Source organism: Oncorhynchus keta, chromosome 7, assembly GCF_023373465.1.
Source record: "Oncorhynchus keta strain PuntledgeMale-10-30-2019 chromosome 7, Oket_V2, whole genome shotgun sequence".
NCBI lineage: Eukaryota > Metazoa > Chordata > Actinopteri > Salmoniformes > Salmonidae > Oncorhynchus > Oncorhynchus keta.
In genome coordinates, this window is record NC_068427.1 from 27,349,428 (window position 1) to 27,364,106 (window position 14,679).

Genomic DNA, 14,679 nt, shown 5'->3' on the forward strand with positions numbered 1-14,679 from the left:
ATATACAGTTGAAGTCGGAAGTTTACATACACTTATGTTGGAGTCATTAAAACTCATTTTTCAACCACTCCACAAATTTCTTGTTAACAAACTATAGTTCTGTGCCTTTAAACAGCTTGGAAAATTCCGGAAAATTATGTCATGGCTTTAGAAGCTTCTGATAGGCTAATTGACATAATTTTAGTGAGTTGGAGGTGTACCTGTGGATGTATTTCAAGGCCTACCTTCAAACCCAGTGCCTCTTTGCTTGACATCATGGGAAATTCAAAAGAAATCAACCAAGACCTCAGAAAAAAAATTGTAGACCTCCACAAGTCTGGTTCATCCTTGGGAGCAATTTCCAAATTCCTGAAGGTACCACGTTCATCTGTACAAACAATAGTACGCAAGTATAAACACCAAAACACCATGGGACCACGCAGCTGTCATACCGCTCAGGAAGGAGATGAGTTCTGTCTCCTAGAGATGAATGTACTTTGGTGCGAAAAGTGCAAATCAATCCCAGAACAACAGCAAATGACCTTGTGTGACCTTAGATGCTGGAGGAAACGGGCACAAAAGTATCTATATCTACAGGAAAACGAGTCTTATATCGATATAACTTGAAAGGCCGCTCAGCAAGGAAGAAGCAACTGCTCCAAAACCGCCATAAACAAGCCAGACTACGGTTTGCAACTGCACATGGGGACAAAGATGGTACTTTTTGGAGAAATATCCTCTGGTCTGATGAAACAAAAATAGAACTGTTTGGCCATAATGACCATCGTTATGTTTGGAGGAAACAGGGATGCTTGCAAGCCGAAGAACACCATCCTAACTGTGAAGCACAGGGGGTGGCAGCATCATGTTGTGGGGGTGCTTTGCTGCAGGAGGGACTGGTGCACTTCACCAAATAGATGGCATCATGAGGCAGGAAAATGATGTGGATATATTGAAGCAACATCTCAAGACATCATTCAGGAAGTTAAAGCTTGGTCGCAAATGGGTCTTCCAAATGGACCATGACCCCAAGCATACTTACAAAATTGTGGCAAAATGGCTTAAGTACAACAAAGTCAAGATATTGGAGTGGCCATCACAAAGCCCTGACCTCAATCCTATAGAACATTTGTGGGCAGAACTGAAAAGGCGTGTGCGAGCAAGGGGGTCTACAAACCTGACTCAGTTACATCAGCTCTGTCAGGAGGAATGGGCCAAAATTCACCCAACTTATTGTGGGAAGCTTGTGGAAGGCTACCTGAAACATTTGACCCAAGTTAAACAATTTAAAGGCAATGCTACCAAATACTAATTGAGAGTATGTAAACTTCTGACCCACTGGGAATGTCATGAATGATATAAAAGCTGAAATAAATAATTCTCTCTACTATTATTCTGACATTTCACATTCTTAAAATAAAAGTGGTGATCCTAAATTACCTTAGACAGGGCATTTTTACTAGGATTAAATGTCATGAATTGTGAATAACTGAGTTTAAATGTATTTGGCTAAGGTGTATGTAAACTTCCGACTTCAACTGTAACAGAAGCTATGGGTTTATATGTTATAGCACATGATAAATACAGTGCAAAGAATATTATCAATCAATGGTAAGATGAGCAATACAGTGAAATATTGAAATTGGGGGTTGATTACAACTTAAATCTATGCAGGTTATTCATCTTGGTTGAAAGAGGTTTATGTGTGGTAGATGGATGAACATGTAGATTATGATACATTTTTTACCAGTGGAGGAAGTCCAGCACACCATCTATCCTAGACAGCACAGGCATCGTATGTATTCAGGAAGAACTAGTTATCACGTCACCAATAATTATGTACGAATTGATGACATTTTCAAAAATAAATATGTTAACCCTACCATGAAGTGTCAAATATTTATCTTACAGAAGGAAACAATGAGATAGAACAATCAGAAGTACAACATACAACAGATGAAATCAAATGACAACAGATGATGTTGTGGGCTCAGATTTGAAGGACACGCACACACCATTTAGACATAACTGGTAGGCTTTTATCTGTCACATAGTTCTAAGAAATGTGGCTGAATATTTTTTCATAACTGACATATCTCTTTAAAGTCATTTACATCATAATTTGAAGCTATAAAATCACATGTAAAACAATATATTTTCTATGATAGGCTAGTGGGGCAAGGAATTACATTTCATGAGAGCAACATCACTTTTTTTAATAGGTATAATTTGTGTCCTATGTTATGATAACCATAACATTATGAACAGAATAGGTCCTCTGGGGGTTATGATAAGGTAAAGGTAATAGCATAGATCTCTGGTAATATGTAATTTAGAACACATATAAATAGGCATAATGGGGGTTTATTTTATAAGTAAAAATGAACACCTTTATCAATATTGTTTTAAAAAACTTTCCAGAAAGTCCCACTTCAGTGCAAATCTTTCAATAAGCCATTTTGACAAAAGGATTCAAATGATTTTCTGACTTTTTTGGTGCGATCTCCTTGTGGTAGGAATCATCTATAAACGTTAAGGTATCACAACATATGACGTTTGCAAGCGTCTTGGCTTGTAAAAATTAAGACCTTATGTTCAATATTTTATTGCTATATTTTTTTAAATTACATATCCTCCATAGAGCGACGCGCTGTCCTGAAACTCCCTGCAAAAAGTCTCCACTATCAAATTGGCCAGAGTACCCCTAATCCCATAATTCAGCGCATGGCGCGTCATTGAAGAGAGACAATGATGGCGGCGGTTGGTGCACCAGAAGTGATTTCACAGCTGGAAAGCGCTGCTAAAGTTTTAATGGTGAGAAATCTAATCTTTTTTTTGTTAAAGTTATTTGGTATGTGCTTAGTTCTTGGTTTTATTGAGGGTTATGTGACGGCGAGCGATCTATCGGGCACAGTTTTTTATCGGAAAGGATACTGATGCGTGGCGCAGTGTTGTCTCCATCCTGCAAAAATCTAGCATAGCCATCACCCCCAAAAGCCGCTAGCTATGTGTGACAGTGTCTGTTGTGACGATGTTTCCAAAACACTTCACTAGTAGAACACTCATGTTTACAGGGAACCACACACTTGTTTAGCTAGTTTGTTTGATTCAATACTCAAGTTGTATTTCTTCAACGCTAGACAGTTCGGTGAACATCCCCATTGCAGCCCGCGTCGTTAGACACGCTGTTGATTCACCATGTTCCACCTAACGTTAGCTAGCTAGCTATTGACTTTACCGTCTATTTGTCACCAACGTTATGCAACAGTCAATGAGGACACTGTCTCAATTCCCTGAATATATTACAAAGCACAGCTTTTAGTAAAGGAAAAGTGATATATTGGAAACAATTATCTTAACCATCGGGAAGGGTTGACTTGCTAGTACAGTAGTTGGCTAAAAGTTATCGATCACACACTTGATTAAGCACCATGCTTGGTGATTGAAGTACTCTTGGGAGCTCGTGCCAGTTACTTCGAATAACATTATTCATGTTTGAGTTTATTCTATCCATGCTATTGTTTTAGCCACATACTTGTGTAACTGTGTTGAATAAGAGGTTAGCTAGTTAACAGATTATGGTCCAATAGTTTCTAAACGTGTGTGACGTGTATGTACAGGGGAAGGGGTGGGCATGGGAAGGAAGCCCCTGTCGTGCCTGTGGTCAGGAGAGATAAAATTGTATTTCTCGCCTCATTCCTGGCCATGGTGACGTGAGTCAGAGATCTTAATTTACTGCAATTAGACCTGGATTGGGATTTTCCTGCCGAGCCCCATTCTAGCCACACTCCTTGGTTTACCGCGTATGTGTGTGTTTAGTTGTGTATATTTTGGGGGTCTTTTAAGGTGTGTGTGACTTTACCTAGTTGAGATATGGTGTAATTGACTGTACACAAATGGTATGTGTGTTTAGGCACCGCCGTCCATGGTCAATACAGAACAGAGGCAGCACGCAGAACACATATTCCTCTCCTTCCGGAAGTCTAAATCACCCTTCGCTGTCTGTAAGCACATATTAGGTAAGTGTCCCTCTAACAAAAAAGCTTCAAAACACTCCTCAATAATGTTTTTTGTGTGTGTTAGGCCTAAATCAAATGTTATTGGTCACATACACATGGTTAGCAGATGTTATTGCGAGTGTAGCGAAATGCTTGTGCTTCTAGTTCCAACAGTGCAGTAATATCTAACAAATTCATAACAACTACCTAATACACACAAATGTGAAGGGATGGAATAAGAATATGTACATATAAATATATGGATGAGTGATGGGCAAGCGGCGTAGGCAAGATGCAATAGATGGTATAAAATACAGTATATACATATGAGATGAGTAATGTAAGATATGTAAACATTATTAAAGTGGCATTTTTTTAAGTGCCTAGTGATCCATTTATTAAAGTGGCTTATGATTTGATCTGTATGTAGGAAGCAGCATCTCTGTGTTAGTGATGGCTGTTTAACAGTCTGAAGGCCTTGAGATAGAAGCTGTTTTTCAGTCTCGGTCCCAGCTTTGATGCACCTGTACTGACCTCGTCTCCTGGATGGCAGCTGGGTGAACAGGCATTGGCTTGGGAGGTTGTTGTCCTTGAGGATCTTTTTGGCCTTCCTGTGACATCGGGTGCTGTAGGTCTCCTGGGGGGCAGGTAGTTTGCCCCTGGTGATGCGTTGTGCAGACCTCACTACCCTCTGGAGAGCCTTACGGTTGTGGGCGGAGCAGTTGCCGTACCAGGCGGTGATACAGCCCGACTGGATGCTCTCGATTGTGCATCTGTAGAAGTTTGTGAGTGCTTTTGGTGACAAGCTGAATTTCTTCAGCCTCCTGAGGTTGAAGAGGCGCTGCTGCGCCTTCTTCACGATGCTGTCTGTGTGGGTGGACCAATTCAGTTTGTCTGTGATGTGTACGCCGAGGAACTTAAAACTTACTACCCTCTCCACTACTGTCCCATCGATGTGGATAGGGGATGTTCCCTCTGCTGTTTCCTGAAGTCCACAATCATCTCCTTAGTTTTGTTGACGTTGAGTGTGAGGTAATTTTCCTGACACCACACTCCGAGGGCCCTCACCTCCTCCCTGTAGGCCATCTCGTCGTTGTTGGTAATCAAGCCTACCACTGTTGTGTCGTCCGCAAACTTGATGATTGAGTTGGAGGCGTGCGTTGCCACGCAGTCGTGGGTGAACAGGGAGTACAGGAGAGGGCTCAGAACGCACCCTTGAGGGGCCCCAGTGTTGAGGATCAGCGGGGTGAAGATGTTGTTACCTACCCTCACCACCTGGGTGTGCGGCCCGTCAGGAAGTCCAGTACCCAGTTGCACAGGGCGGGGTCGAGACCCAGGGTCTCGAGCTTGATGACGAGTTTGGAGGGTACTATGGTGTTAAATGCTGAGCTGTAGTTGATGAACAGCATTCTCGCATAGGTATTCCTCTTGTCCAGATGGGTTAGGGCAGTGTGGTTGAGATTGCATCGTCTGTGGACCTATTTGGGCGGTAAGCAAATTGGAGTGGGTCTAGGGTGTCAGGTAGGGTGGAGGTGATATGGTCCTTGACTAGTCTCTCAAAACACTTCATGATGACTGAAGTGAGTGCTACGGGGCGGGGCGGTAGTCGTTTAGCTCAGTTACCTTAGCTTTCTTGGGAACAGGAACAATGGTGGCCCTCTTGAAGCATGTGGGAACAGCAGACTGGGATAAGGATTGATTGAATATGTCCGTAAACTCACCAGCCAGCTGGTCTGCGCATGTTCTCATGTTCTGAGCAAGGAACATCAAACGTTAGCTTTTTTACATGGCACATTTACACTTTTACTTTCTTCTCCAACACTTTGTATTTGCATTATTTAAACCAAATTGAACATGTTCCATTATTTATTTGAGACTAAATTGATTTTATTGATGTATTATATTAAGTTAAAATAAAAGTGTTCATTGTTCATTCAGTATTGTTGTAATTGTCATTATTTTATATATATATATATATATATATATATATATATACAAATCGGCTGATTAATCGGTATCGTTTTTTTTTTTGGTCCTCCAATAATCAGTATCGGTGTTGAAAAATCATAATCGGTTAACCTCTACTCTCAATTGTGCATCTGTAAAAGTTTGTGAGGGTGATGTATGATAATGTACACACAGCAGGTGTGCCCATAACAGTTTTTCCTTTAGCCAGCGTTTGGCCGTTTTTAAAAAAAATAAATGAGAGAAAAGCTGATTTAATTCAAATTGGCGCTGACCAATTGTCTGGGAGAAGAAATAAAAAAAATCCCATTGTGAAATAATGCGTTTTAGCCTATTAATTGATGGAAATACACTATATATACGCAAAAGTATGTGGACACACATTAGTGGATGCAGCTATTTCAGCCACACCCTGACCGGTGTATAAAATCGAGCACACAGCCATGCAATCTCCATAGACAAACATTGGCAGTAGAATGGCCTTACTGAAGAGCTCAGTGACTTTCAATGTGGCATTGTCATAGGATGCCACCTTTCCAACAAGTCAGTTTGTAAAATGTATGCCCTTTCAGTGCTGTTATTGTGAGGTGGAAATATCTAGGAGTAACAACGTCTCAGCTGCAAAGTGGTAGGCCACACAAGCTCACAAAACGGGACGCCAAGTGCTGAAGAGCATAGCAAGTAAAAATTGCCTGTCCTCGTTTGCAACACTCACTACCGAGTTTCAAACTGCCTCTGGAAGCAACGTTAGCACAATAACTGTTTGTCGGGAGCTTCCTGAAATGGGTTTCCATAATCGGAAACGGCCGCACATCAAGCCGAAGATCGCCATGTGCAATGAATGCTAAGCGTCGACTGGACTGGTGTAAAGCTCTCCGCCGATGGACTCTGGAGCAGTGGAAATGTGTTCGCTGGAGTGATGAACCACACTTCACCATCTGGCACTCACAACATAAATAATCTATACTCAAACAGTATTTACTCATTTAAACATAAACATTCAATATATATTCAAACATAAACTATGTTTGTAGCTTGTGTGGTGGATGCCAGGAAAACACTACCTACCCCAAACCATAGTGCCAACTGGAAAGTTTGGTGGAGGAAGAATAATGTTCTGGGTTTGGGTTAGGCCCCTGAGTTCCAGTGAAGTGAAATCTTAACGCTACTCTGTGATTAATGTGCATCTGTCACCCTCCACAGAGACCAGTAAGGTGGACTATGTGCTGTTCCAGGCAGCCACGGCCGTCATGGAGGCGGTGGTACGGGAGTGGATCCTGCTGGAGAAGGCCAGCATCGAGTCGCTCCGGACATTCCTCCTCACCTACGTTTTACAGAGACCCAAGTAGGCGTGTGTGTAGCGGCAGCATGAATTAGATTCTCAAGGATCTATCAATCTCACTTCATGCAGGCCTCTAATGCAGTTTAAAAATAAGTCTCTCCTCTCTCCCCCCCAGTCTACAGAAGTATGTCCGGGAGCAGATCCTGCTGGCTGTAGCGGTCATAGTGAAGAGAGGCTCTTTGGACAAGTCCATTAACTGTAAAGGTATCTTCCACGAAGTCAGCCAGCTTATCAGCAGCGGCAACCCCACAGTGGTAAGAAACACCGGTCTAATTCTTACACTTATCACAGACACGAGACACATGTATAAGGCAGTGTTTACACAGGCAGCCCAATTCTTATATTTTTCTCACTAAATGTTATTTTAACCAATTACATCCTATCTTTTCATGTAATATATTTTTCAGAGCTGATCTTATTGGTCAAAAGAATTGGGCTTCCGAGGTAAACGCAGACTACTTGACTCCGCAGCCCAATTCTGATCTTTTTTTAGATCAACAAGTCCACTCTGAAAAAGATCTGACGTGAAAAGATCTGAGGTGATTGGGCAAATGATCAATTCATGGAAAAAACATCAGAATGTCATAGTTATCAAAGATGTGAAAGGGGTACACTCGTTAGTGATATGGGAAAAGAGCTCCACAAGTCCACTCCTTCAAATCCCAGTGATAGATGTTCACTCTGCTTCTGGCTTTAAAACCAGTTAAATGTAATGTATGTAATCTACATTATCCCCAAAAGTAATTAGTTATCACGAGAGGGCCATAAACAATAACTAGTAATGCCGCATACTCAAAAAAGGTTAAAATATCACCTTTCTGGTAAAAAATAGCTATACATTGCTGAGGAGTAGTCACTTTTGAGGACACAAGCTCAAGTACACAGTACAAATATTTTATGATGTACAGTGCCTTCGGAAAGTATTTACACCTTGACTTTTTCCACATTTTCCTACGTTACAGCCTTATTCTACAGTTGATTCATTTTTTTTTTTTGCAAATGTAATTAAAAATAAAACACCTGAAATAATAAATTTACATAAGTATTCAGACTATTTTCTCAGTACTTTGTTGAAGTGCCTTTGGCAGCGATTACAGCAATGAGTCTTCTTGGTTATGACGCTGCAAGCTTGGCACACCTGTATTTGGGGAGTTTCTCCCATTCTTCCCTACAGATCCTCTCAAGCTCTGTTAGGTTGGATGGGGAGCGTCACTGCACAGCTATTTTCAGGTCTCTCCAGGGATATTCAATCAGGTTCAAGTCTGGGCTCTGGCTGGGCCACTCAAGAATATTCAGAGACTTGTTCCGAAGTCACTCGTGCATTGTCTTGGCTGTGTGGGTAGTCATTGTCCTGTTAGAAGGTGAACTTTTACCCCAGTCTGAGATCCTGAGCGCTCTGGAGCAGGTTTTCATCAAGGTTCTCTCTGTACTTTGTTCTGTTCTTCTTTCCCTCGATCCTGACTAGTCTCCCAGTCCCTGCCGCTGAAAAACATCCCCATAGCATGATGCTGCCACCACCATGCTTCACCGTAGGGATGGTGCCAGGTTTCCTCCAGATGTGACGTTTGATATTCAGGCAAAATACTTCAGTCTTGGTTTCACCCGACCAGAGTATCATGTTTGAGTCCTTCAGGTGCCTTTTGGCAAACTCCAAGCAGACTGTCATATTCATTTACTGAGGAGTTGCTTCAGTCTGGCCACGCTACCATAAAGCCCACCGTTCCTTTGAGATTTCTGGCCTCACCAACCTGATATGAGCTCTCCCAGTAGTATAACTGTCTCCACTAGATGGCAGTCATTCTTCAGGAGGCCAGGGAGGTTTTCATGGCTTGGGTCTATTTAGATCTGTCCTCTTTAGTAAGCCGGCTGCTGTCCTCTGTCAGCTACCCTCAATGTGACATATGACATCAGACGGTGCGTGTGACCTCAGACCTGTGTGTGTGCCCCTGCAGCAGACACTGGCCTGCTCCATCCTGACTGCCCTCATCAGTGAGTTCTCCAGCTCCAGTAAGACCAGTAATATCGGCCTCAACATGGAGTTCCACGGCAGCTGCAAACGCATCTTTCAGGTCAGACTTCCGTTCCTCCCGCTCCTTTTTCCTCCCGCTCCTTTTTCCTCCTTTCTCCTCTGTTCATCTAACTGAATGCTATGCTCTCTCTGGCTTGGTAGTAGTGTGTGTTTGTGTTGACACCTTTTGTGCGTGTGTTTTTGTTCTGATGTTTGTTCACGTTCAGGAGGACAACCTGCGTCAGATCTTCGTATTGACCATGGAGGTGCTGCAGGAGTTCAGTCGCAGAGAGAACCTCAACGCTCAGATGTCCTCTGTGTTCCAGAGATACCTGGCCCTGGCCAATCAGGTCCTTAGCTGGAACTTCCTGCCGCCCAATCATATCCTTTCTTGCGTCCGCAGTGTTTCCCTATTGGTGGGTAGCCGTTTATTCTCTTTGGGTCATGGAAGAATTGTATTAAATATTGTTTTTGAAAATGCAGTGCATTCCGAAAGTATTCAGACCTCTTGCCTATTTACACATTTTCTTACGTTACAGCCTTTTTCTAAAATGGATACAATAATTTTTTTCCTCATCAATCTACACACAATACCCCATAATGAAAAATCAAAAACAGATTGTTTGAAATTTTTGCAAATGTATATAAAAAATGAAATCACATTTACTTAAGTATTTAGACCCTTTACTCAGTACTTTATTGAAGCACCTTTGGTAGTGATTACAGCCTCAAGTCTTCTTGGATATAATGCTACAAGCTTAGCACACTTGTATTTGGTGAGTTTCTCCATTTTTCTCGGCAGATCCTCTCAATCTCTGTCAGGTTGGATGGGGAGTGTCGCTGCACAGTTATTTTTAGGTCTGCAGGGATGTTCAATCAGGTTCAAGTCCGGGCTCTGGCTGGGCCACTCAAGGACATTCAGAGACTTGTCCCGAAGGCATTCCGGCGTTGTCTTGACTGTGTGCTTAGGGTCATTGTCCTGTTGGAAGGTGAACCTTCACCCCAGCCTGAGCGCTCTGGAGCAGGTTTTCATCAAGGATCTCTGACTTTGCTCCATTCATCTTTGCCTCGATCCTGAGTAGTCTCAGTCCCTGCCGCTAAAAAACATCACCATAGCATGATGATGCCACCACCATGCTTCACCATAGGGATGGTGCCAGGTTTTCTCCAGATGTGACACTTGGCATTCAGGCCAAAGAGTTTAATCTTGGTTTCATCAGACCAGAGAATCATGTTTCTCATAGGATTCCTTTGGGTGCCTTTCGGCAAACTCCAAACAGACTGTCATGGTCCTTTACTGAGCAGTTGCTTCCGTCTGGCCACTCTACCATAAAGGCCTGATTGGTGGAGTGCTGCAGAGATGGTTGTTCTTCTGTAAGGTTCTCCCATCTCCACAGTAGAACTCTGTAGCTCTGTCAGTGACCATTGGGTTCTTGGTCACCTCCCTGACCAAGGCCTTCTCCCATAATTGCTCAGTTTGGCCGGGGTGGGCAGTTCTAGGAAGTCTTGGAGTTTCCAAACTTCCATTTAAGAATGATGGAGGCCACAATGTTCTTGGGAACCTTCAATGCTGCAGAAATGTTTTATACCCTTCCCCAGATCTGTGCCTTGACACAATGCTATCTGAGCTCTATGGCCAATTCCTTGAACCTCATGGCTTGGTTTTTGCTCCGACATGCACTGTGAACTGTAGTTCCTTATATAGACTGGTGTGTGCCTTGTCTAAACCTGTTTTCGCTTTATGGGTTATTGTGTGTAGATTGAGGGAATGTTTTTTTTTTATTTAATCAATTTTAGAATAAGGCTGTAACATAACAAAATGTAGAAAAAGTCAAGGGGTCTGAATACTTTCGGAATGCACTGTAATTTTAGGGATGGTAAAACATTTTCCGTGTGGTCTTAAATGACTAAAAGCAGATATCTTTTTCTGAATACTTTATAATGGAGCCCCATGGAAAATGTGTAGAATTGCAGAAACTAGCTTTAAAACTGTAAAATATTGTCTTTGCGGCCGAAAGGGGGGCCTTTAAAACCGTGCCATTGGCCACCCTAACTTTACCACCACTGCTGAAAACCCTAGAGGAAACACTGTAGACTGGTTTGATATAAACATTGGTCTTGTATGTTAGGTGCGTCATATGAAAATGTGGCTGTCTTGGGTACAGTGCAAAAGGTTTGGGGTGTGGCATATGGTCGTACCACTTATGTTTTCATTTGTTACTCTCATTTGCCTGCGTTTGTGCTCATTTGGCTGCGTTTGTGTGGGTGCGCACACGTGTGTGTCATTGGACTGTTGAGCTCATTGGAGCGTTAATCCTACTCAGACTAGCAGCCTCTCTCTCCCGGCTCTGTGTTTAAAGGGATCTGAGGTGGCGTCGATGCAAACCAGGGTTATGTATCACTTTCAAAGAGGCCCTGTGTGTCTGTGCCCATACCAGATAGCAGCCTGATAACCAGGCCTCTTTAATGGGGGACAGGCGAGGGGGTGGATTGCCGCCAGCCTCTTTAAACCCCACAGCTTGTTGAGTGTCCGTCTGGAATGCCAGACGTGGTCCTGTGTCTGTATGTGTGTTAGGGTTTCTGTTAGGAAAATATGTCTCTGTACAACGTGACCGGGAAGATTTTTAATTTACCAGACATTTGAGAAATTTACAGGACATTTATCTGTCTATATATATTTTTTTAACTGGGCAAGTCGGTAAAGAACAAATTATTTTCCACAATGACGGCCAATTGTGCGCCGCCCTATGGGACTCCCAATGCCGGATGTCAAACAGCCTGGATTCGAACCAGGGACATGCTTTATGGGGTATTGTGATGCCTCTTGCAATGAGATGCAGTGCCTTAGGCCGCTGCGCCACTCGGGAGCCCATATGCATTCATATCCGTGAGTAGAAAGGGAGTGAGAAAGAAACCTCCGACCTGGCGCAGCTAGCGCCATCAATAAACGAGGGATATTGGCCAAATGAGCTAAATGTATGTGTCCTCAAAACAGCCATATAACAAATTACATAAACACTATTCCTTGTGTTTTGATATGTAGTATTTGCTCAAGGGCACATTGACATATTATTCACCTAGTCATTTCAGGGATTCAAACCAACAATCTTTCAGTTACTGGCCCAATGCTCTTAACCGCTAGACTGCCTGCCAGCCAGTAGCATATGTCAAACTTTATAACCAATATTTTTTACTTTCCTAAAACAATAATTGTCCACCTCACATTCTTCCTTACCTCAAGTTCAACTGTCAGTAGCTAAAGCTTAATAATAGCTACACCACATCAAAGGTTTCTAAACTTTGTTAGGGTAATATCAAAAGTAAATCAAGCATTTGTTTATAGGGAAATACGAGCAGGCTATTACACTGAACAAAAATATAAACGCAAAATGTAAAGTGTTGGTCCCATGTATCATGAGCTGAAATGGAAGATCCCAGAAATTATCCATATGCACAAAAAGCTTATTTCTCACATTTTGTGCACTACTTAATAATAATAATAATAATAATATGCCATTTAGCAGACGCTTTTATCCAAAGCGACTTACAGTCATGTGTGCATACATTCTACGTATGGGTGGTCCCGGGAATCGAACCCACTACCCTGGCGTTACAAGCGCCATGCTCTACCAACTGAGCTACAGAAGGACCACTACTTGTACTTTGTGTACAACCCTGTTGGTGAGCATTTATAATTTTCCAAGATAATACATCCACCTGACAGGTGTGGCATATCAAGAAACTGATTCAATGACATTATGACTACACAGGTGAACCTTGTGCTGGGGACAATAGAAGGCTACTCTAAAATGTGCAGTCTTGTCAGACAACACAATGCCACAGATGTGTCAAGTTTTGAGGGAGTGTGCACTTGTCATGCTGACTGCAGGTATGTCCACCAGAGCTGTTGCCAGAGAATTGAATGTCATTTCTCTACTATAAGACATTGGAGGTCAATGTCATTTTAGAGAATTTGGCGTGCCATTCTTCCGAAGTTCATGTCGCAAGGATCTGTACATGATACCTGGAAGCGGAAAATGTCCCAGTTCTTCCATGGCCTGCATACTCACCAGCCATGTCACCCATTGAACATGTTTGGGAGGCTATGGATCGATGTGTACGACAGCGTATTCCAGTTCCCGCCATTATCCAGCAACTTCGCTCAGCCATTGAAGAGGAGTGGGACAAATTTCCACAGGCCACAATCAACAGCCTGTGAAGGAGATGTGTCGCGCTGCATGAGGAAAATGGTGGTCACCTTTTTTTTAAGGTATCTGTGACTAACAGATGCATATCTGTAATCCCGGTCATGTGAAATCCATAGATTAGGGCCTATTGAATTTATTTAAATTGACTGATTTCCTTATATGAACTTTAACTCTGTAAAATCTTTGAACTTGTTATATGTTGTGTTTATTTTTCTTCAGTGTATATTGTGGCAAACACAACGTTACAGTTAAGACTTAATTTGGGCAAAGAAAATGACTCAACAGAATGAAACAAAACTGGCGAACTGGTTTAAACCTTCACAAAAGTTTTGAATAGTCTATATTGCAGCAATTACCAACAAAGACTCCTACCTAACATACCCAACAAATGATAGCAATAGGCTAATGATATTTATTTTAAGACAGGCCTGCTTATAACCCATCTTAAACCTAATACAGAGCAGACAATTATTAGGCTGTTGATTTGGCTATTAGCCTATTATACTGCAGGAAACGGCGCTCCTACTGACTCCAACAGTTGAACTTGAGGTGAGGAAGAATGTTTTAGGCCTACCATAGTTTTTCCTATAATCGAACAATATAATGCTTATCTTTAGAAAAAATATTGGGATAGAAAAGGAACGAATTAGCCCCTTTCTGTACGTCTATATCTGTGTCGGCAGACGCAGTAGCCTGTCTGACAAGCGTAAAGAAATGCATGTCGTTGTTGTAGCATCTCTGTTCCCTTGATCAAGGCACTTAACCCTAATTGCTCCTGTAAGTCTCTTTGCCTAAGATCGTCTGCTAAATGAAACTCAAGGAATTGTGTTTTTGTAATTGTGGCTCATTTGGCCAACATCCCTTGTTTATTGATGGCTCTGGCTGCATGGGTGGACATGCAATGCATTTGGATGACCGATACATTTCTCAAATGTCCGATAAATTAAAATCTTCCCGGTCACTTGTCCGGCGCCACATTTTCCTAGCGGAAACCCTGGTGTGTGTGCTGTCTGGATGCTTGTTTGATCGGAGAACAGATTTATGAAGACTTCTGGGAAGGTAAAGCAGTGTGGCCTTCTGTCCATGTGTATCAGACATGTCTCTCTGTCTGAATTTGAGTGTGTGTGTCCGTGACCGTGTGTGTATCAGGGGGCCACTCCTTAATTGCATGCCTGGCAG

The 14,679-nt window shown here is 42.4% G+C and overlaps 1 protein-coding gene across 6 annotated transcripts in view; it reads left to right on the forward strand.

Moving 5' to 3' along the window:
• The first annotated feature begins 2,640 nt into the window (after positions 1-2,640).
• LOC118386254 (exportin-4) overlaps positions 2,641-14,679 on the forward strand; it is a 50,628-nt gene continuing 38,589 nt past the window's right edge. For 5 of the 6 annotated variants that reach the window (XR_008139807.1, XM_052522362.1, XM_052522363.1 and 2 more), the window contains exons 1-6: positions 2,641-2,793; positions 3,893-3,998; positions 7,146-7,287; positions 7,400-7,538; positions 9,237-9,353; positions 9,520-9,672. Coding sequence is in view for 5 of the 6 variants with exons in the window: in XM_052522362.1 (XP_052378322.1) it covers positions 2,728-2,793; positions 3,893-3,998; positions 7,146-7,287; positions 7,400-7,538; positions 9,237-9,353; positions 9,520-9,672 (723 nt within the window). In the remaining variant the exon portion in view is untranslated. Of the gene's footprint in view, positions 2,794-3,892; positions 3,999-7,145; positions 7,288-7,399; positions 7,539-9,236; positions 9,354-9,519; positions 9,709-14,679 lie in introns of all 6 variants that reach the window. The other variant, XM_052522364.1, reaches the window with a different exon arrangement.